Source organism: Antennarius striatus, chromosome 1 (assembly GCF_040054535.1).
Source record: "Antennarius striatus isolate MH-2024 chromosome 1, ASM4005453v1, whole genome shotgun sequence".
Classification (NCBI taxonomy): domain Eukaryota; kingdom Metazoa; phylum Chordata; class Actinopteri; order Lophiiformes; family Antennariidae; genus Antennarius; species Antennarius striatus.
Window position 1 is genome coordinate 26,763,371 of NC_090776.1, and position 23,784 is coordinate 26,787,154.

Genomic DNA, 23,784 nt, shown 5'->3' on the forward strand with positions numbered 1-23,784 from the left:
AGAAGTACAGAGAAGGCCAGAGGGAGCTGCATTGTGTTTTTGTAGATCTGGAGAAAACTTATGACAGGGTGCCCTTAGAGGAACTGTGGTATTGTATGAGGAAGTCTGGAGTGGCAGAGAAGTATGTTAGAGCAGTGCAGGACATGTATGAGGAATGTAAGACAGTGGTGAGGTGTGCTGTAGGTGTGACAGAGGAGTTCAAGGTGGAGGTGGGACTGCATCAGGGATCAGCTCTGAGCCCCTTCTTGTTCGCTATGGTGATGGACAGGCTGACAGACGAGGTTAGACAGGAATCTCCATGGACTATGATGTTTGCAGATGACATTGTGATCTGTAGTGAGAGCAGGGAACAGGTGGAGAAGAAGCTAGAGAGGTGGAGGTTTGTCCTGGAAAGGAGAGGAATGAGGAACAGAAGAAGAGTGTTATTAATAGGACATTTTGCCCCCTGTAATGTATCATATAAGTTCTTTGGGAGTGTTCAGGCAGAGGCCATTTTGGATGATTCCTGTAAATGTCTCAGAAATGTACACAGGATTGGTTGTTTTTAAATCATCACTGCTGATAGGTTGGTGCACTGGCAGTTCATGCAAAATAACGTGAAGAATCACTGGTATGTAAATACACTTCTCCCTCCTCTGTTGCTGAGACACCATGCAGACTGTGATTCACAATCAAACATTTAATCTTTGCTCAAGATTAAATGGGAGTAAAGAAAGACAAGGTGTCAAAATAGTTTTGAAATTTGTTTGGACATGTAGTTTTTATGCCAGTTACTTTTGGGTTAACAGGTCAGAATGACTCAATGAGACAGAATAGACAGATTTATGGTTGGTGCAGATTTAATGTATGTGTTGGGGAAGGAAATAGAGGCAATGAAGAATTGATGGTTGATAAGGGGCAGATGGTGTTAGACTTTGTATAAAGGATGAACATGGGCAAAGTGAACACCTTCCAGAAGAGGAAGGGACAGTTGGTGACCTACATGAACGGCCAGATTGTCTTTGCTTTCATTGCAGACAAATCTCTCTGAATCGCTGATTTTTCCAAATTCTTAGTGATATACCTCATTTATGTGTTGGACATGGTAATTTTCTGATCCCTTAGTGTGATTCCTTGAGTTTTGGTATTATCTAGACCTATTTGGTGATCGGCTGCCTGCTTTAGTGTGAAATATATTTTCCGTTAGATTTTTGATGTTTTTTGGACTTAACTACTGGTTACAAGGGAGCTGCGACATTGCAGCCCATTTTTGAAGGTATCATTTGTTAAAACTAGTTTTACTGATTCAAATCACACACTCGGTATTTCTGTTTGATATTAAATACCCAGTGCGGCATTCTAGTTTATCTAAGAGCATATGCAGGAGTGAGGTCTCCAGACATTGTTAGTCAGTCATCTTCAGGTTACCACTGCTATATCCGCCGCAGCGGGTCACGGGGAGCCAGAGCCTATCTCGGCGGCATAGGAGTGCCTGGAGTGTCCGGGGGACACTCCGGGCACGACACCAGTGCACCGCGGAGCCACACACAAAGACATACAACCATGCACACACACATTCATTCCTACGGGCAATTTGGAATGGCCAATCAACCTGAAGCGCATGCTTTTGGAGGTGGGAGGAAGCCGGAGAACCCGGAGAGAACCCACCCAGACACGGGGAGAGCATGTGGACTCGAACCCGGGTCCGCCGTGTTGTGAGGCGGCAGCGCTAACCACTGCGCCACCGTTCGCCCTCCGGACATAATGCTATATATATTTTAATGGGTACTCTTAAGGCACCATTTCATATACATTTTAAAGGGCTTTTTAGTAGTAAAGGACATTTTAATAATTTAAATTGTCACAATCAAAGTGATAATTTTGAAATCTGTACAACACAATCACAGGACTTTGATGTTAAAATGCATGTTCTTAGGAGCACACAGTTATTTCCATCCATTCAGACATGTTTTGAGACAGATTTTTCCCCACACTATTCATAAACCTGAATTCCCCTTGAGGTGATTGAATTTATTAAACAAAAACAAAAGCTGCTTGTCAAATGATTTCTCTACCATGTATATTATTTTGGGCTGTTGTGTTTGACAGAGGCGGAGGCTACTGCATGAATTTGGAGACCAGAAGATTCCATTTTTGGGACCTACAGATCAGGGCTTTCAGCAACTGGTGAGCCAGCCACATTTCTTTAAGGGACTAATGATGCCCTGATTTATAATAGCACTGTTTAACTAACCTACTGCTGCAGTACTGCAAACCAGTACCATGTGATAGTTAGTTTAACATGGGATAAAAAGAAAAAGATCTGTCAAATAGCATTGTAATTTAGGTTTAGGAAAGCACCTTGTTTTTAAATGTCGTAATCATCCTGTTTTAATAATGTTTTGTTTTTCAAAGTGGGATTCCAGTTATTCTGGTCTGGTTTTGAGGAGATCCTGCTCGCTCCCTGCTGACCTTCATGGACGGGTGCAAGGAGCTCTGCTCACCCTAAGAAAGAAGGGCTGCCTCCTGAGGGATTTGGTTCGTGTCCGTGACCGAGATGTATTCACCACTGTGTCACGGGCTTTGCTTGGTGAGCCGGGCCACACCTATCGCTATTTGGACACACGGCTCTTTGCCATCCCCTGGCACAGTGAGGATATGGAAGCCAAAGGACAAAACTGTTGTGACCCTGATTTGAGGGCTGCTTGCAATGCAGTGTGGGAGCTAAACACCTTCTTCTGCTCTGATGTGTCCCAGTTGAAGGAAGGAGACAGACTAACACACTGTGCAAAGGGGGAGGCAGAGCCCAAACTGGGTAAAGAGGGGGATACAGAGTCAAAACACAGTGACGATTCCAAGAATAGTGGAGGAGACTCTGAATCCCGACAAAGTGAGGAGGGGGATACAGAGTCCAAGCACAGTGAGGAGTGGGACACTGAGTCAAAACACAGTGAAGAAGGTTTGTCTGGGCCAAAACAAGGAGAATGGGAGACAGGGTCAAGGCACAGCAGTGAGGAGGGAGAGTCCTCCCAAGCCAAACCAGTTGAAATGGGATCTGAACACAGTGAGGGAAAAGTTCCCAGCTGGACATCTAAGACCAGTGTAGATGCGAAATCTGTGGGTCCAGGGACCCAAGAGAAACCTATGGCGGAACTGAAGCACAGCTTATCAGATTACCACATTGAGGACAAAGAAGAACAGGAAAGCAGACAAGGTTGTTTCCAACCAAGTCCTCCAAAGATGTGCAGCAGTCCGTGCAAATTCAATGTCACATTACTCAACTATATGGATCCAGCAGCTATGAGTCAGCTCAAAGAAGAGCCTTACTATGGTATGGGTAAAATGGCAGTAGGGTGGCACCATGATGAAAACCTCATCACTCATTCACCAGTGGCTGTTTACAGCTATAGTTGTCTAAAAGACCAAGGTAGGTGTCAGAAATAAAATACATTTTCTTTACAATAGCTATTTTTATAACAGTGGCTGTGATTTATTGATTGAAAATTTTCTTTCCATTCATTTGTCTTTCCATTCATCCATCTATCCATCCATCTATCCATCCATCCATCCATCCATCTGTCATCTTTGACATGTCTTATATTTACATGATATGACATGACATAACAGTCATTACAATGTACTCCTCTCTTGGAAATTGCTTTAGCTGTCTGAGTGAATAATGCATATACTGTACATGCTGCTAAAAAGACCTGCTGTTTAGGTTGAGGGTGGTAGGCCTCAGCTGTAGAGATATGGTGAGGATCTAAGACATCTACAGAGAGCTGTGACTAGTGCTACTGTTCCTTCATATCAAAAGCAGTAGGCCGAAGTGCTAGGGCATCTGGTTTTCACACGGATACACTTAAAAGCAAGGTGCTTATATTTTTGTAAAAATTAAAATTAATTTTTGCTTTTATTTTTAATATTCTATCATCTTCTCTTGGTTACTTAATGGTGGATCAGATCCTGCTTACCTTGTGTATTATGGCCCTAAAGCAGTGCTGTACCATCTGTAGACATGGCCTCTGGTGAGGCAACCATTAGATTCATCTCTGTGATAGTGTCAGCACATTATCAAATGTCATCCACGGCTTGCTGCTGACAGCCTTATCACTGATGTGCATTGGGAGATCACAGGCATTTGGATCTAAGTTCTTAAGATTGGCTCAATGCAGTTTAACAAACAGGCCTTATCACACATCAAGCATCTCATCTAAATCATTTCCCCTAGAAATGATCAATGTACAATTATCTGATATGGAATAATGAGCCCTGCTTTGATAAGTGTTCCTAGACTGTACTTTATGGATAATACCATGTCTTCATATTATGGAATAGGCACTCTTTCAAGAGCTGATAATATTTTTTGATTAAGGTGATAGAGAAGCTAGGCGAGACAGGAAATTTGCTTTCTAGAACAAATGCAAACCAGCAAACATTTTATAAATTTAAAATTGGCTTGTCACAATTCTCATGTCATCCTATTTTGAATTCCTGTAAAGCTTGTGTTATATGAAATATATTGTAAAGTAATGCACTGTTAATATAATGAGATTCCATCAAATCCAGTCAATGGAATTAAATTTGAACATCTGTTTTGGGCAGATTTTCCTCAGATTCTTATTTGAACCTTTCAAATGCTGGAAGGAGAGAAAAAACACGATTTGTCATTTTAAAGTTGAAGCTGTTGAATACCAACATATAAGGTCTGTACTGATCCTACAAAGTATGAATGTTCTCGAAATGATAATTTATCACAATCAAAAGATTGTAATAAATGTTCTCATATCCTAAAACATTTTATGTCTGGGCTTTCTACATTGGGGCTCCAAACCAATAACATCTGCTCCAGAGGTCTGTTAAACTGATTTGTTCTAGGCCATTTTAACTTGACCCTGTGAACAAGCGCTACGGCGTAACACCTTGGGGTGTATGCCAGATGTGTCATGGTTCTGAGTGACCCCACAGCTCCAGACTTGAGAGAGGAAAGTTTGATTGTAGACTCAGAGTGATCTAATATCTGGGTTGAGAACTCAGACAAGGCAAGGCTAATGGGATTATTTTCTTAAGGAATGTTACAGTTGTTATAAGTTTATATTTCTTTTCATGTTCCTGACAAGAAAGAGATCTCTGACTAAGAGAAAAGAAACTCGGCACATTAGATTGTACATATATGGAGACAAGATGTGTTGCATGACACTTAATATGAGAGGTCTTTTTTCCTTTGAGCAGCCTCATTTTATATTTTTCTTCAGTTAGAAAAATGTTCTGAGTGTTTTTCCCAGCTGTGCTGATCCAAAGGAATCTGCCACAACTGAGCTTCTTCCGGCACAGAGGATGATCTTCCTCTATTCCTGAGGCCTTTCATTAGCTGGCTCTCAGAGCACAATGGCTGGAAATTAAGTTACTATTTATCCGTGCTGAGCAAAGGAAAAGGCAGCTGTGCAGCAGAGAGGCCCAAAAAGACTTTAGTATTGATTTTTTGTAGGGATGTTGGCCGTCCAAGACAAACCTTTTTTTTCCCCTAGCAGGCTATGTGAGAATGGAAGGAGAGATGCTGGGGATGAGGTGGTGTTTTTTCAGTGTTCAATAACACACTCTTGCACACTTACTAAACAACATCAAGGGCTTTTATCCATTTATTTCTTCTTGCACAGCATAATGATAACATAAAAACCCCATGCTAACAGCCAATATGATCACAGCAGCACCTCATTGTCTTTGCTCTGCTGTAAAGTGAAAGTAAAGTGATTTTTACTTGCTTGAGAAAAAGGCTTACACCTTACATCCTTTGTTTGGGTGGAATGGATTTAATCATTGCAATCCTCAGTATTAAAGGTGACAACCAATTACATGTGACTCAATTTTTAAGCCATTTCTTTGTGGACAAATTATATTGTTATCATATTTTATTACTATATTACATAAACATCACTTGTGTTGGGAATAAGATATTTAAATAGATAAAACATTTTAAGTAATGTTTTGAAGTATTGTTAAAGTACTGTAGTATTGCAGATTGAAGATTGAATTTATATAGCCACAGTTAAAAATAACTTCAGATAAAAGTCAAATGTTTTGAATTTTCCACCCAGTTTAAGTCCCGCTGGCTTAAACTTTGTGTCATTGACAGGTGAGAGCAGCGAGGGAGGTACCAGTGAGAAGGCATGCTGGAGAATTGGGCTGAAGGTAGCCTGGGACATCCATACACCTGGCTTGATGCTACCACTGGAGTCTGGAGACTGCTATTACATGCGAGGTACTGAGTCTTTCTATAAACACACACAGACATGCAAAGAAGCAGTTTTACCACATTCACCACCATGTCTGAGTTTGGAGGTAGGTGCACTCTTATTACCTTGACGTGTAGTGCAGTGCTTAAAATAAAAATAAAATAGTTATTTTACTTGACAACAGTATTTAGGTGCCAGAAAACACAAAGCCTTTTAAGTGGATTCTAGACTGAAATCTTTTGAAAATAGTCATTCCTGTCATTATGTAAACTGGTGAAACACATTATTTTTCTGAAAACAATGACAGCACTTTTTGCGTGAATATTTAATTTTCTGTGAAATAGCCATGTTTGGAAAGGACAATGGTGTTGATCTTAAAAAGTTGCACTGGCCTGGCATGTTTGTATTAGGAATGATTCTATAAAAAGTGTCTCTATAACACTATTGAAATGCACAGGAAGTCCATTTCCACAACCTGTGTGGTTGTAATTATAATTTCAAATTGAAAGGGGCCGTAGTGTTTCTTGTACTTTGTCCCAAATCACCCACATCAACATGATGTGCCTCACTTTCATTTTCTATTCTCGTCTAACTGCCCCAGCTGGAGAAAGTGAGCTTAGGTGTGTGTGTGTGTGTGTGTGTGTGTGTGTGTGTGTGTGTGTGTGTGTGTGTGTGTGTGTGTGTGTGTGTGTGTGTGTGTGTGTGTGTGTGTGTGTGTGTGTGTGTGTGTGTGTGTGTGTGTGTGTGTGTGTGTGTGTGTGTGCATTAGAGAGAGAGAGAGAGAGAGCGAGAGAGAGAGAGAGGTGTTACTTGGCCCAGAACACAGACTTTTAAGGTTCCATGAAATTGTGTGCATTAGAGAGGTTACGAAAACCAAATGTTATGTTTTGAAGTCTTGTGACCCGGTGCTGACTATGTCTCTATGGAAGGAAAGCCAGCCAGGCATAGGCATTTAAATCATACCCTAATGCTTTTGGCTGAAATGGACACCTCCACCCTCCTTTTTTGGCCCCAAGCCTTCTCATGTTTTCTGAGCATGAGGCTATTTATCTACATCACATCTCATCTTAACTTTGTACTGAAATGTACAAAAAGTTTGGGCCCCTGGTTTACTGACTGGAGGATTTATCACATTTAAAGGGCTCCCTGCTTTCATAGCAATATAAGGACATACATTCAGTTCAGTCCTGTGTAAACTGCTCCTGGACTTACTAGAATTACTATGTTCATTTCCATCAATCAACGGTTGTAATTGTAATTTCAAATTTAAAAGGGGTCCTATTATGAAAACATGTTTTTTTTCTTCCGGTCTGTATAGTGGACCTCCCTAACCCTACCAACTCCTAGAACCTGGAAAACAACTGGGTCCCGAATCGGCTGTACAGCTCACACACTTGTGCAACAGTCCAGAAACTAGCCAGAAATGACTTGGATGATTGACAGGAGTGATAGATGTAGTGAAACCCACGTCTGTGTGATAACACCCACTTCTCCCCTGATAAGAACGTGTTCATCCCCCAAGCTAAGTTCATGTCCTCCAGTAAGGAAGCAGTGCAATGTCCTTATTCAGCACTAGACACGAAAGTTGCTCAGTTGTTGTTGAAAGAATCTTGTATTTGGCTAACTAGTTAGCTCCACTTCGGTCTATGTATGTACAGCCTGCATATGTGTGTGTGTGCGTGTGTGTATGTGTATGTGTGTGTGTGTGTGTGTGTGTTCTTGTCAAGTGTGTCCTCGGCATCATAGCGAACACACACAGAATTGCTTTTCGTTCCAGTTGCACTGCTTCAGAAAAAAACACGAGAATGTCAGAATAACGAGAATTTAAGAATGAAGAGCTGAGAAGAAATCATAATAAAGAGAGAATAGATAAGAGAATAAAAATGTGTACACATGTATGTATATATTTTAGTGTTCTAGATTCCAGTCTTCCTCCTCCTCACTGCAACACTACAATGTCAGGTTAGCACAGGGATGTAAATAGCCATCATCAAAAAATGTAAGAACTCAAGCCGCAGATACCAATCCTGGTACCATCCCACGAACAATCTCTAAGCGTTCAATGGAAACGTAGTTATGCGGCATGCGCATGCATAACCACTCTTCACTGAAGCACATCAAACTGCATTCCCGACACTCGCTTTGACCTGGGACAAGTTGTTATTCCTTAGTTAGCTCCTCCATCTTGTTAGTCAGTAATCTCTCATTATTCACAATGGTTGTGGGGAGACATTCTTTATTTCCTCCACTCCATACTAATCCGTTGTCTCCTCCATCTGGGGTTGCATCTCAAACAACAACTTCACACCTGACTCCCGTTTTTTTGGTCCTGACAGACACACTTTGTCATGATATACTTGCATCTGATGAAAGTGCTAAATTATATTTGTGAATTCAGTGCAACAGCTTACACAAACATTCCATGGGTGAAATGAAGTCAAAGCCCAATTTGTTGTCAGTGGATAAACTCCACTTGTTGTGTGGTGGAAGCAGACACTCTGTGTATTTATCTCCCAAGATCTGAGATTTCCAAATGCAACAATGTTGAGTCTCCTCCACTCTGGCATGTTCATCTCTCCATCAGCAGTGAGTAAGCTGCTGCCACCATGCCATTCAGTAGTATAATCATTAATTGGGGTCCTCTTCCATGGATCTCCATGTGATACTTGACACTGTATGTTTTTAGGTTCTCAGCACTAAATCTATCAAGTGTGAGGTTGAGCAGATGAACAGTGACCAAGAAAATGTCATACAGACATTTGCAGACAGCTAACAATTGGTCTTTTCAAAACCAATTGTTAGCTGTCTGCAAATATTCTAATGTATGTATCTGACCTAGTGATTATAGAGACTTCCCTTTGATTAATAGCTCACTACGTTGATCTCTCCAGCACCAAATATGTTTATCTATCTATCCACATTCACATGTGCTGTCAGTGTTTTTTGAAAACTCTGAATCTCTACCTGTGCCTTTTGTAAAAACTAGTCATGAATGACATTTTGTTCTTCTTTTCTCAGCCATCACTTTCAGATAGTGAGGGGGATGAAAAGTCTGATATGAAGTCCTATCCAAAATACATTTTTGGATGACATAGACTGTATTTCAACTCACTTTGAGCATTCTATTTTATGGAGTATCAAATAATTTCCCTTTGAGATTAACAAATGCTGCTATAATGTGAATTATTTCCAACATGTATCTTTAAACTGTACACAGGTTTAATCTTTTATTGTGTGATTGCCAAGTTAAATCGTCTTTTTTCATGTCAGCTTATCTTCTGTATCCTCCTCTTTCACACCAACTACCCTCATGTCTTCCTTTACTACTTCCATACACCTTCTCTTTGGTCTTCCTCTTGCCCTCTTGCTTGGTAGCTCAGTCTTCAACACCCTTTTACCAATACACTAATATACTCATGACTTAATATACTCATGACTTATATATATATACATATACACACACACATCTATAATACATTTATGCAGATGGGGTTCTTTTCAGACAGGCTACCATTAAGTGTTTTACAAGTCTTACTTAAGTTTCTTTCAAATAATAAATAAGGTTCTAATGAATTCCTGAAGCTGACTATTTGAAGCTACTGTGTTTTCATATGAGAAAGGTGATGTCTGTACCTAATATTCAACTTGACGGGGCTTGAAGCCGGCCTCCTTTCACTGGATAAGATTTACAATAGAACATTCAGTTTCAGGCCAGCCATGATAATAGAGTGATGGGCTGTTGTGCAGACCATTCTAATGGGACTTGACTGTCGCAGATCAGTGGGGATTTATGCTCCACTTGGTGAGTACGCCCTTGAGAGACCAACTGCTGCACAATGATAGCAGCTCACACAGTCCTTGGCTGTCTGCCGCTTTGTCAGTCTACCTGAATTAAATAGTTGGCACAATGCACAAACATATGCAGGCACCTATAAATTTTCAGAATTCACATGCACAAAATACACACTCTAAAGCCTGCAAAGAACATACTTTTCTTCTCATTGAAGGAAAGGTCTATTCCACCTTTAAAACACACATTCAGACAGACAGAGCAGCTACCACTAAACTGTATGTTGAAATATATTGTACCAGTGTTTTAGTGACACACACTGTATGATAGATAGTTCTGTGGTATTAAAAGAAAACTACAATAGCGCATATCCGCAGACACCGTAATGTCTTTTCAAAACCATTTGTCGCCGGCTGGCCCTTTTGAACTGCTAATGTCTGAGCTGCTGGAGGCAAATTGAATCACCGTCATTTCCACCCAAATGGAATTTCAGTGGTTAAAAAAGAACAATGCAAGTCTTGACACCAGGCCTGTTCAATAATCAGATTTCCAGCTCCCAATGCACAGGGGGGACTGGAGAAAAGAGTTGACCCAATATATTTAAAAGCCTGCTTCCTGGAAAAGGAGGACAAGTGGCAGCAGGCTCAAGGGTTGAAAGAAAGATAAATATTTATTACAGTGATCGAGTTTGCCTTGACTCCTTCTGATGCATCAGACACGCTAAGAAAAGAGCAGATTGATGGAGATAATTTGTTATTGGATATAAACAGTTTTAAAGACGCCAAATAATTCAGCCCAGAGACCTAATCCTTCACAATCTCATCAGGGTGAAGAAAACACCAGCAAGTTGTTTTGTTTGTCACCATCTTTTTTTCCTTCCTATCAAACAATAATATCTTGCTCCCAAACCATTTGGCTGTTTGACTTTCAAATCACAGGCATTAGCCAGTGTTCTTTTGCTTGAGGCGGGTGTAAATATGCACATGTGCTGTGAATGACAGCTCTGTCATGACTAAATTAATTATTGGTATGAGGCAAATAATGGCAGAGCTGAGAAACATCTTTACACACAAAGAAACACATGGAGGTGTACATAAGAAACAGCAGTAAGGCCTCTTTGTAAAGCTTCTCCAGTATTGGACAAATGTTTGTTGGTATGGCTCTTCCATCTTGACAGATTGAGCACGATCTGGTTTTGTTTGGTAATTAAAATTATAGCACAATGCCGCTCAGTCTATTAGATTCAATGCTGGACCTGACGCAGGCTCCCTGAGTGTACAAGATGACTTACTTGTCATGTTTGTTCCTTCACATCCTGCATTTCATCTGTTCTACTCATCTTCTCTTTTCATGGCTTATTACAATTAATTAAAAGCAATAGATCAAATATGTAAGCTAAAATTTTTATTCTGTGACACTTTTTGCTTTAAAGTGTTTTATTTAAAAATGATTATTCTCTTCTGGTCCATTACCACATTTGTTCTCCGTAGTTTCTCTGATAATGGTGATATTATTATCATATTATCGTCATGTTCTGATAGTTTTCTCCTCTCTGTGTTTACCAGAAGACCTGAACAGCACCCACCAACACTGCGTTCTAGCTGGAGAAAATGCCCGTTTTAGCTCCACACACAGAGTGGCTCAGGTGAGAGCAGTAGGCAGAGAGGAAAAAACACAGGGTTTCCATCCTTTTTACATTACTGTCAAGCCCTCATGGTTTCAGTGAGGACTGCTATTCCTACATTTGAAAGGAAATCTAAAATTAAAATGTATTGTGTAACCGGTTAAAAAATGTGTACTGTTTTCAAGGCTATCATGATATATATGTTATCTTAATCATCCATTGACACCTTTTACTAAATTTATGGCATTTATGTAGGGACTAGTTAATTACATAATACGTGTAGGTTATTACATTTTAAAAAAACAAATAAACATCTTCTAAAATGCATTAAATTGTTTTAAACACAAACTTCTGATTATGAAAAATCTCTGTATCAATTATTACAAATGGAATAAAGTTTGAGAGTTAATAATGAACACTTAAGTTTTTGTTTGTTTATTTAAGTAATCTTTTTTTCTTTTGATTCAGTCATTTGTGTAACATTGGATCTTATGCTTTTCTGAAAGTGTTCTAGTGGGACCCTCACCTACATCCAGTCACAGTGTCAAGACGCCTTATCCAACCTGCACACTGACCCAGAGACAGGCTCCCACAGCCTGCTCACCCTTCTGCCGACAACACTGCAACACTGTGAGGCGATTCATAATGAGGTGGGCACATCCTACTCCGTCTTCATGTGTGTCCTTTCCAATGTACATCTGTACATGTGTGTTTGTGTATGTGTGTTTTGCATGCATTTTTATTTAGGTTATAGTATACCTTGGAGAACATGCTGATTATTATCTGCCACTTTGGGCAAAAAAGTTTTTCCAACATATAAATAATAGTGGATGTTAAAATTAACATTATATCTCTGAGATTATAAGCATATTTGACATTATGTGAATTATTCTGATGCTGTACTCTTCTCCCATCTGGTGCACAAAGAAGGTTAATGATGATGCCATCCACAGATATAATAGGATTTGATTGGATCACAGAGGATAAGCAGCAATTGTCATGGCATACACAGAATTTAGCGACATGAAACATGGATAAATATATGATTAGGAAATCACATTCTCTGTTAGCTAACTTGAAATTATAGGTTTTGTGTATGTATAAGGATCTATTTTTCTCAAAGCAAACTACAAATATTAAATATTGTCTGTCTTGGTGATCAACGGCCTTGTCAACAGTGTTGACATGTCAGCAGAAATAAAATAGTAATGCACTCACACATTTTTGGTTGATGAAACTGTGCTATACAGAATTGCAGATCAATTAATCCTGGTTTTATATACTCTTTTCCTTTGCATCATGGGATAATACTAGCATTGCTTTCAGAGCAGACTGAAACAGACAGAATGGGATCTTTCTGGCTTTCTTTCCTGCAGTTGCTTGGTTATTTAATGCCTCCAATATGAAACCCAGGTTTTTCTCATTTGTTGTGGTTTGTGATAGATCATAAGGCGATAGCCTCTCCATATGTTATCTAAATAGTCATCCCCCGTTCTCCTCCTGAACCCCTTTTTATACACGGGTGATGCTGGCATGGGGTATTGAGGGATAGTGGGGTCAAAAAGAGGAACGTGAGGGGCCGTCTTCAGAGCCACCGGCTCCCTGTGTGAGCTTGCCGCAGGCCAACGGTTAATATAGCACTTCACCTCTCCCCCTTTACACCCCTTGGCTCAAACAGCACATCCTAGCTGATGCAAGCACCCCAGTCTCTCAGCTGGACGCCATGACAGATGAGTCTGACATAAGGTTGTTTAAAGGTTGTAGACAATATTAATTATTCAAAGCTGCCAAACAATAGGGCTGTCCATGTCAGGAGGAGTATGGCACCAGTTCAGCTACCAACACCTGCTAGTCTTCTGCGTAGCACCACAAGATTACAAAGTATAGACCCCACCAGGATGCCAAGAAAGGTTTATCTAGGGAAAAAAAAAAACAGGTGTGTGTCTTTGTGTGTGTAATGTTTAAGTAAGGGGGTGCTCTCTAGGGCTCAACCCTACCCTACCTGGCACTCACAATGATTGATGTAGCCATTTGTTTAGAGTTGCCCGCGTGAGCAGAACACCCACTTAAATGATATATTGTTGGTGGTGTTATTTATGATGACGGGCCACTTTGGTGCTTGGCGGGTGCACATTGTGCAGGTCGTGTTTGACATGGACGACTGAGGAGAGAACAAGCCTGAAATGTGCAAGCGACCTGACCTGTGCCGTACCTTATTGGCCTTTACTTAAAAAGGGCTAAACTGCAAACCATCACCAGCTGAGTTGTCACAGATACCATTTTGGTATGTGATGTTCTGAGTTTGTGAGTAGGAGTGGAAGTTGATAGTTGTCAGGAGACATGGGTCGTTCTGGTGATCATAAACCAGGATGTCTGCCATCTCAGTGTGAGTGTTTGTGGACGAGATGGGATAACAAACTAGAAAACAGGTTCATGGGACATAGAGACAAAGATGAAGAAAACTGTATCTCCCACCTGTTTGTCAAACGTGGCCTCTCTCTACCTTTTTTAATCTTTCCTCCTGTCTGAGGTGGTACATGTGCATGTTTTGCTTTGAAATGCTAATACCAGATGCAAACGTCTTGTCTCATTTACAGACACTGTGTCACTACCCAGGTGGGTGTGTGACAGAGTGCCCTGAGGGACCCCCAGTAATGATGCTAGTCTCCCCCACTCCCCCCACAGTAAATATTGAAAGTAGGGACAAGGTTTTCCCACATGCTCTGGCAGAAAGTGAGCAGTGTGGAAGCAGGTGTGTGTGACCTTCCAATGTCCTGTTTTCAGGCTGTCCTTAGGGGCTTATGCTTGCAATACCATTGTAATCTCATAAATCACTTCTCCAAACATAGTTTTGCCAGGAGATTTGTCTAGTATGTAGTTTGTACTTGTAAGTCCTTGTAGTCACGTGTTTTAATTAATGTGACACATTTTGATTGTTCATTTTAGAGTTTTATTGTGAAAGTTTTGATATGAAGCTCTGCAAGTGAAGACAACAGAGCTTTAGTTCACCTATATTCTTCTGCAGAGGCTTTTTTGCTATATTTGTGTCCTAGGAGGTGAAAAAGTTGTCTACATTATAGATATTGATTGAAATAGAAATACATGTGGCAGTCTGAGCATCTTTCAGTATAAGCTAGCTTGGATATGATCACTCTGGCAAGTGTGTGCCATGTCAAATGTGTGCCTGGTTTCTCACAGAGAACTGAAGGGACCAGTTCTCCTGGCTGATGTGTGAGGAGGCTGGGGAAGGTACACAGAAGGATGGTAGAGTGGGATCGATTGAGCTCTCATGAGCTACCACCTCAGGGCCCCAACCCAGGAATTGATTGGATCTGCTCAGGGAATACAGTGAACGTGTGGGGAAAAAAAAAAAAAAACATGCCTCGTTTAATGAGGGGAAAAAAGGGACTTCCTTGACTTTAACTCTACAGTTGCCCTGGTGGGCTGCAGGTTGACTAATGTGGGGTTAATGTTTGGTTAGTGTGTCCGTCACCTGGAGAGATGACAGCAAGTGCCGCAGGGGAGCCACCAGTTCTCCCAGGCCATCTCAGAGAAAAACTACCTCTAACAACCACTTTCTCTTTCACAAACACTTTCTATTTGTCTGCCTGGATAGGTGGCATTTATTCAGAGTTCCCCTCATGGTAACTCTCAGCTGGATGGGCAGATGCCAAATGCCACATAGCCAGCACTTCAGATGGCCTGCTTTGTGGCTGCCACTGGCATGCGCAGTGGGAGACAGGCAGCCATGTCACCTCAAAGTAGAGACACAGGTTGGTTTCTTCTCACTAAAGGACAGGCATACAATCAGAGAGATGGAAGTTGAGACTGACAGCGAGAAAAGGACGTCGGGTATTGGTCCTCAGTCACTTTGTTGTGTGTTTGAGCTGTAGTGATCGAAGCGGAATGGATTTTATAGAGTGTTGAAGGGACCATAAAGGATGACATTTCTTTGAAGGGTGGGTTGAGTGACTGAGAGGCTGCTGAGCAGTGCCACTGGCTGTGTATTCTCCCTGACATGCCCCAGTCCTTGCATGTCATCCCCGCTGTGATCAGAGCCTTTGGGAAGTAAATGCCAAGATGATTCTGTGCACGGCGGCTACCCAAGGCAGATTTTGTTAAAGCTGTTGGTACAAATAATTATTGCTCTATGTTTTTTCTTGGTGTGCTGTACGGTAGGTGACTTGTTTCAAGATATTGAAAATGGCCTTTCCAGCACATGCTTTTCCATGGCACTTTAATTAATAAGATTCATGTTGCTGCAGACACAAAATCCGTAACTTACAGCTTGTTTTTGTCAAAACAGTCACTCTAGGAATATGTATTTGCAACATAAAGGAACAAATGCATAAAGAGTGGTTTATACTTTTTCCTTTGCATGGCATAAAGTGATTGTGAATGTCAAATGGTTGCTTTTGGGAAGCTACATAAATAGTTGGATACAGCACCCCTTTTCCACAGCAGAGAGGTGTCTGGTTAGGAGGTTTCTTAAGTTTTATCACCATCCGGCAAGTTCTGATGAAGTGTACAGGCGGCTTAAGGTCGAGAGCACAGTTTAAATTTTTAGAATAAAGTGGTCCTTATTCCCAGAAACTGTAGTCACATGTTTACACATTTTTGTTACCTTATTGTATGGAGAAAATATCATGCTATGATTATTGCTGATTATTTTTTACAGGGTTCTTTGTGGTTTTGCAGCATGGGAGGATCTGAGGATGGATGCCATTCTAAGTGCTTGACGTTGACACTGAACAGGATTTGCTTCAAGCATTATGTTTCAGTTTTTTGACAGTATTGACTGTTCAGTTTCACAACTTATACACCAATAATTATTTTTTTGTAATAAATGAATAAATGAATGAATGAATGAATGAATGAATGAATGAAATCCACTTTATGCATGGTCCTTAATAATTAACCAACCAGTGAAAATGAATAATTTTGGGGGGGAAATGGAAAATACAGATTAGGAATGAATCTACGTCAGTCTGATGACGTAAGATCGGGTTACCCCAAATTTGTGAAACCAGATTAGAAAAAGTAAATCTTTAATACTTTTATTGAAAAGAAAATGCATTCTCAGCCTTTTTGAGCAAAACTCACCAAATGAAACCATTACTATAACAGGTTTTTTTTTTTTTTTAAATTCTGGCAAATCATGTCAGAAGAACAGTTGATAAAACACCTTTTAGAAAAGTGACAATAGCTCTCTCAGTTTGACTTGATAAACAACTCCTTTACATGCAACCACTTTATGAGTTGTACAGTTGTCGCCAAAAGGAAATTCATTATGAATTGTTTTGGGTGGATGATGCTTTGTAGGATGTTTTGAGGGAGGGCAAATCAAGGCATCTTGCATTTGCCTCGGTAGAAATTTGGGCAATCTTTGACATACACACACACATTGGCAATTGTATACACAAAGCTCAGCAAAGCCACTCACACACAGATACATGCAAGAGCATAAACACATTGCTGCACATACAGATACAAAAACATGTACGCAGAAAGGCACACTTGGAAAGAGATAGGCTACACCTGGCTACATGAAACATCCTTGTGAGGATTAAATCAGCACTTCAAAAGAGCAGGAAATAAAAACACTCCCAGTGGAGGAGAAGGGAGTGGCTTGGCAACCCAGACAGTCATCTTCAAACTGAGCAAAAGAGTGGGAGAAAAGGGGAAGGAAGAAGAAAAATGAGGGGAGGGAGGGGTTTCCAGGTGTGTTGACTAGAGGGTGTGTGTTAATAGGCGTATGACTGTGTCTGTGTGTGTGTGTGTGTGTGTGTGTGTGTGTGTGTGTGTGTGTGTGTGTGTGTGTGTGTGTGTGTGTGTGTGTGTGTGTGTGTGTGTGTACTGATGGTCCACATTTTTAATGTGTCTGTTCTCACAAAGGTTATCAATATTTGCACTGTTTCCATTGGGAGAGTTTTTTTTTTTTTTCATAATTGCAATTCAAACATTATTCATTTACTGTGATGCTCTTTGCAATAATGATTCCATATACATAGTATTTGACATTAAAAAACCAATCGTTTAAAAGTTTCAAATTTAATGTTAAATTAAATCATGCTCAATTTTAATTTTTCTCAGGGAAAATCTGACTGTTTACTGTCTACATTATTTTTGAAAATCAATTGCAGTGTGCCCTCGTTCCTGGAGGGTAATGCATTCCAGGAACCACATGTGATTAACGAATTCCGTAATAGAACCACAAACTATTTGTGTTATTATTTATGGTAATTTAAACGTAAATAATAGATGTGACTTATAGATTGGTTGTTTGTTAGCTATAGCTTTTCTTCCGGCAGAATAGAATGTACTGATATTAAACCACCTTCTATCTGTATTACATTTTCCCTCACTCTTGTCGACTGTTTAAAGCACTTTTGTGTCTCACGTAAGTCCGAGACTCAAGGAACAGAGCACACTTTCAGATGCTGTCAGCCAATATAATGTGCGTATGGTATCACCCGACTGCCTACCAAAAATCCGCGATGAGGTGAAGTCGCGAGCGTTGATGTGCGAATGAATGAGGGCATAATGTAGTATAAAATGAGCAAAATTCATTTCAAAATAATAAAACTAAATAAATACTTAAACAAATGAAAAATCTTGCAAAATTACCATTGAAAATAAACACAAATATTCCACTAAAAAAATTAAATATTTTATTGTTCCAACATCATGGGAAAATTGTATTACAAAATGAAATTGTGAAAAATTTCAGAGGAGGATGAGTTTCAAGTTTCTTCATATTACAGTATATTCTAAATACTGTATATAGTATAAAATTATTAACAGTAAATGTCCGAAGTTGGCAAGCATAGATTTGAAAGAAAGTGTACTACAGCAAAACACGTTTGTTTCAGATTGGCATAAGGGTCCATAGATGTAGACTTTTATATGATATTTAATTGATTATTTTATAGCAATAGCTAAAAGAGTTTATTCTCCATACATTTTGTATTGTATGTATTCATTTAGCAGGAGCATTGTTTTAAAAAAGAAATTCCCCCAGGTCTGCCTGAACTTGCTTTTTCATCGTCTGTGCATGTTTGTATGTGTGTGTCTGCAGGTGGAGTTTGAGTGGCTCAGACAGTACTGGTTTCAGGGTCAGCGCTATGCCCGATTCTGCAGCTGGTGGACAAGACCGATGGAGCAACTGGAGAAGGACTGGAGGCTCATGGAGACTATGGTAAGACTGCTATTATAGAAAACAAAAGAATCCAAAGACACAGATATAAAAAAAAAGGTTGTCTAATCACATCACATTATGGTGAAACAATTTTCTTGTACCGGATTCTATGCATGAATGTTTGATAGAAATGTAAATTTACTTTAATAAAAAAAATCTTTCATAAATAACACCCTGAAAACAACAACAACAACAACAACAACAACAATGTAAAAGGGAGGACATGAGGGCCTTCATGTCTAACAGTCGCATTTTCATTTCATGACTTCCACCTTTCTATTTGCTCAACATGCCTCGGCTAGTGCGACATACGCCAACTACTCTGTTGTCCTATAATGCTCATCACAAAGGAGGGCATGTTAAGATCGCATGATGGTTTGTCTAACTTTGCACCATGGCACATTATTATAGATGTGTCATAGATTTAATGGTAGACTTAATTAAATTTTATGAGAGACGAACGTGGGCATGCAGCAATTAGTATGATACCACTATAAAGGAAACACACTCAGCAATGCCAGAGTTATAATTAAGTCACTTTAATCACAGCTCTGTATGTGCTTCATACATACAGATACAAATGTACAACTAACAAACACGGACAGATATATGGTCCCACTGTGTCTCCCCACAGGTTCTATGCTGTCTGTCTCATGGATTTCAAAGCGTGTGCACGAGTTTGTGTATGTATGTGCGAGTGTTTAACGCCCTGACAGGACAAGCAGCAGGGGGCACTCTTGTATCACTGTAGCAGCGGCACATGGAGCGAAAGAGCTGTGTTCCTCTTTCCTCTCTGCTTCCCCCCTCTCTCTTTCTCTCTCTTTATGTCTCTCGCCCACTCCTGCTGTCTCTGGGAGCTCTCTGTCTCTGTCTGTGTCGAGCGCTGAGCAGTAATCACATCTAATGCTCAGGCAGGGATAAAGACGGGCTGGAGGAGAGCAGTACTGCTGCTGCTGATGCTGTTCCAATCCACTCATAGTCTCCCTCTCTCTCCCCATCTCTCTCACTTAGTGGAACAGCCTGGAAGAGGGTTGGTTGGTGAGGGGGTGAGAGGGGGTTAGCAGACAGGGGTTAAACTCATCTTGAGCTCCACCTCTGGGCCCAGATGAGGTGTGTGATTTAGGCTTGTATTCAGAAAAGAGTGTCAGTGATCAGTGAGATGTGAGGTCTTTCCTTCTTTTACTGCTGCTCCGTCTTTATCTCATAGTTTTTGTGTGTGTATCAGGCATGGATTTGTGTCACACTGTAAAAAATAGAATCATATATCCACTGTGTTGTGCACAGTCTGTCATTTGCAAATAAAAAAAAAAAATCCAATTAAATAAGATAAATCAAAACCATCATGCCAATGTACATAAAACAATTATTTCATAAGTCATATTTGATTTTGCATCCCAGATTAAACTTTATTTTTAGCAACAGTAATTTCGCAGCTATAAGCCATACTTACATTGTGTTTAGTATTGTGTCAAAAAAAACCCAAAACAAACATCTTCAGTAGAAGTGCATGCTGAACCGTTGCAAGAAAATATGCTGGTGAATGGCTAAATGTAATCACTCACTATTGTGATGAAAGATAACATTATTGCTCTCACAAGCAATATTAACATACATGCGTCAACATATGATATGCTGATGAAAAGCACTTTATAGATGTGACTTATAGATTTTCCTTTTGGTGGTTTGGTAGCTGTAGCTTTTCTACCATCAGAATAAAATGGGTTTCTCTAAATTACATGGGGTTATTTATTTCACGGGGATTCCCACACATTCCATTATTGGAACAATTTTATATATGAAGCTGCCAATTGACAGTATAGTATATATAGTAATTTAGTGGAATACGAGTGACCCTCTGTGTGCAGTTTGGATATTTTAGGTTCTGATTTTACCTGCAGAGAAAATTTTAAAAGTGGTATTATTTTCATAACTTTCGGTTGTACCTTGAATATTTTAAAAAGTAAATATATATCTCTTTAAATAGAGTTTATATATTGACAGTGTCCTTTTACACACGGTGCTGTAGCAATAAAACAGCCTATTGTTTTATCCTGCTAAAATAGCAATAAATAAAATACAATACATAAATAAAGCAATACAGCCTTCCTGTCTTTATTGTCATATTTAGCATTTGGTCTTGCAGAATGTGCTGGGTTGTGTATGTTTTTGTTAGCACGTACGAACTATATTATAACATGGGGGGGGGGGGTAGCTCCTGTTATGGATACCGTCTCTCCCCTGGGTTCCCTCTTCGCTCATGAGCCCGTTGTCATGCAAATGCTCATCCTTCCATTTGAATGAAGTGCTGATAAAATACAAAAATAAAATAAATATATAAATAAATAAATAAATAAATTATACAAAACAAGTCCTCTTGCTTGCTTCTTTTAGATACCTCATGAATTTATGTGGGTTCTTGATAGAAACAAAAAGACGCGTACTGCTAAATAAATGTCAGGACATACATATATGAATATGCAGCAAAAGCATATGTAGTGTACGTAAGCTAGAGGTTATTTTAGGAGGGTGGAAAAAAACGGGTATTAACATAAAAAATGTGGTTTTACTTTCCCCTGTGATCTAGGATGCTTAGGTCCATTTAGACCTACCTTTCTTGAAGTTTTACGTTCCCTTATGACTCTGTTATCATGACTATCATACAATAGTGACATTTCCTCAAACTAGGAACAATGACTATCTTCCATCTGACTGACAATAGCGAGTCTCTACTTTATGCAGAATATTTTAAATACTGCTGTGGTATTTTTTTTTATCTTTCCTCTTTTCACTGTGGGGGAGAAGCGACAGAGACAAGCCCATGAGCACATCTCTCTCTTTTTTTTTTAATCCAGTCCTGCACCCAAGTGTGTGTTTGTGTGCGCGCGCGTGCATGAATGTGCATGTGTATGTGCCATTGATGTTAATGTATGCACTTGGCATGACTTTAATTGATTTAGCAGCTCTGCTTGCAAAGTACAGCTTTTTCCATAATTTGTCACTTTCCTGACTTCTGTGGATGCTCATCTCACAACTTCAAAAGCTACTGTGGATGCAAAGAGATTTCAATGCTCTCCATCTCCCCCTATCTCTCTCTGTCTCCCTCTCTCTCTTTATGTTCTAACATTCTCTTGTTCTCTCCCTCTCTTGCTCCTGCTATCACGCCACATCTCTGTCTCTTTCTCACACTTTCTCCCTCATTTGACAGCAAAACGAGCCTTGTAGATGGAAATCTTTTCAACATATATCAAGGAAATTAATCGACTTTCATAATAGATGGGATCCACTCAGTTGAATACATTTGTATACTTCAAGATATACAAAACAGGAAGTGGTATCGGGGCCATGTCTTCTTCTGCTCCTTTTCACCCAGCTTGTCATTCCCTGTTTTCCAGATGATTTGGGCACACATACATACACACTTTGTTTTTCTTTATTGTATGACAAATTTACCTCCTACTTTGCAAAGGAGGGTGACTTTTCTGTACATTATTGTACGTGTTTATTTGCAGAGATGCAGTTAGTGATTTCATCTCTAAAAACCATCTTCAGAAACAGTCTCAGCTGCCGAGACGGCTGCATCACCATCACACACAGTCTGGTCTGGTCACCATCGACAGCTGATTAGGTTATTGACTGAGCATATGGAAGGTGCTGGGTGAGCAGTGGGTGGTTAGGGAGGGATGACGGGGAGTGAACTGTAAGGAGTCTGTAGAAACAGACACAGAGTGGGGGAGGAGTTAAAAAATTGAGATGGACTGTGTGTGTGTGTGTGTGTGTGTGTGTGTGTGTGTGTATTGGGGAGGAGGGGTGGGGGTCAATGTAAATGTTATTGCTATGTGAGCTCATTTGATCAAAGTCCTGGAAAGGTTAAGCGAATCCAATCTGGTTTAGTATGGCAGAGTGGAGACACAGGCGCTAGGGAAGAAACCCCCAGGACTGAGAATGGATTATCATATTGGCGCTGGAATTGCAGGGGCCTCCGACGGACAGTTTACCCTGCCCGTAATGCGTTTAGACAGCAATTGGCCTTAATAACCTTTATTGACTTCAGCGGGTCAGTGCCAAGAATGTAATTATCAAAGTGTATCAATTTCATTGGAGTTTAGAGTTGCACCGCTCACAATAATTATTTTAAGGTTGGGCTGGGGCAATTAATCCCCTTCGACTTATTTGATGGTTTTGTAAAACATTATAAATGTTATGGTTTCTGTTGTGTGTTTCACAGTAAATTATTTCAGAAAGCAATTTTTTATAATGTATTAGTTGGCGGGCTTTCCATGCTGGTTGAGCTGTGGGAAAAGCAGCATATTTCGAAAAGCTAGGGGCCACAGCGGAATCTTGTTGCAGATATTTACCAGCAGTAATTTTTCTCTTTCAGTCACCGTTTTTCTTGCATTGTATTTAGAGTTTTACACCCACTTTATATGCACACATGCAACCCAGATTAATTATAAGTGTGAACTAAGTAGTAAACTGTTTAAAGACCATTTATATTGCTCATTATGAAGCCATTTATTATCCCTTACATTAAATCACAGTGCATTTATACATCACATTGTTTTGCATTTCAAACTGTATACTGTGCAAATAGGCTTATACATTTATTATATTCCAATTCTTTGTTGTTTTTTTGGCCTGAGTTCAATGTGTGTATGTGGATATTTGTACGTGTGAGTGTGCGGTTTATATGTATCTGCATCCCCATGTCCTTATACATGAGTGTGTGTGTGTGTGTGTGTGTGTGCAACCTGAATGAAAGCAGTGAATGTGGAGCTGCACAGTTTATCCCTCATTGACAGTCAATATTTGCTGTTACCTGGATAGTAGCTCCTGTTTTTTCTTATCGCATGACATAGAGGCCTAATCCACGCGTTCATTATTTCAAGGCCTCGATTACCGTTGGCTCTGTATTAACATGCTTGCTTTTCCCTATTTAGATGCATTTGCACAGAAGAAAATT

At 40.0% G+C, this 23,784-nt stretch overlaps 1 protein-coding gene across 6 annotated transcripts in view; it reads left to right on the plus strand.

The window, feature by feature from the left end:
- The window catches only part of fto (FTO alpha-ketoglutarate dependent dioxygenase), a 129,912-nt gene that overhangs the window by 23,955 nt on the left and 82,173 nt on the right, over positions 1–23,784 (plus strand). For 5 of the 6 annotated variants that reach the window (XR_011035548.1, XR_011035549.1, XM_068317108.1 and 2 more), the window contains exons 2-7: positions 2,089–2,166; positions 2,395–3,406; positions 6,113–6,238; positions 11,568–11,647; positions 12,133–12,276; positions 18,705–18,824. Coding sequence is in view for 4 of the 6 variants with exons in the window: in XM_068317108.1 (XP_068173209.1) it covers positions 2,089–2,166; positions 2,395–3,406; positions 6,113–6,238; positions 11,568–11,647; positions 12,133–12,276; positions 18,705–18,824 (1,560 nt within the window). In the remaining 2 variants the exon portion in view is untranslated. The remainder of the gene's footprint in view (positions 1–2,088; positions 2,167–2,394; positions 3,407–6,112; positions 6,239–11,567; positions 11,648–12,132; positions 12,277–18,704; positions 18,825–23,784) is intronic. The other variant, XM_068317117.1, reaches the window with a different exon arrangement.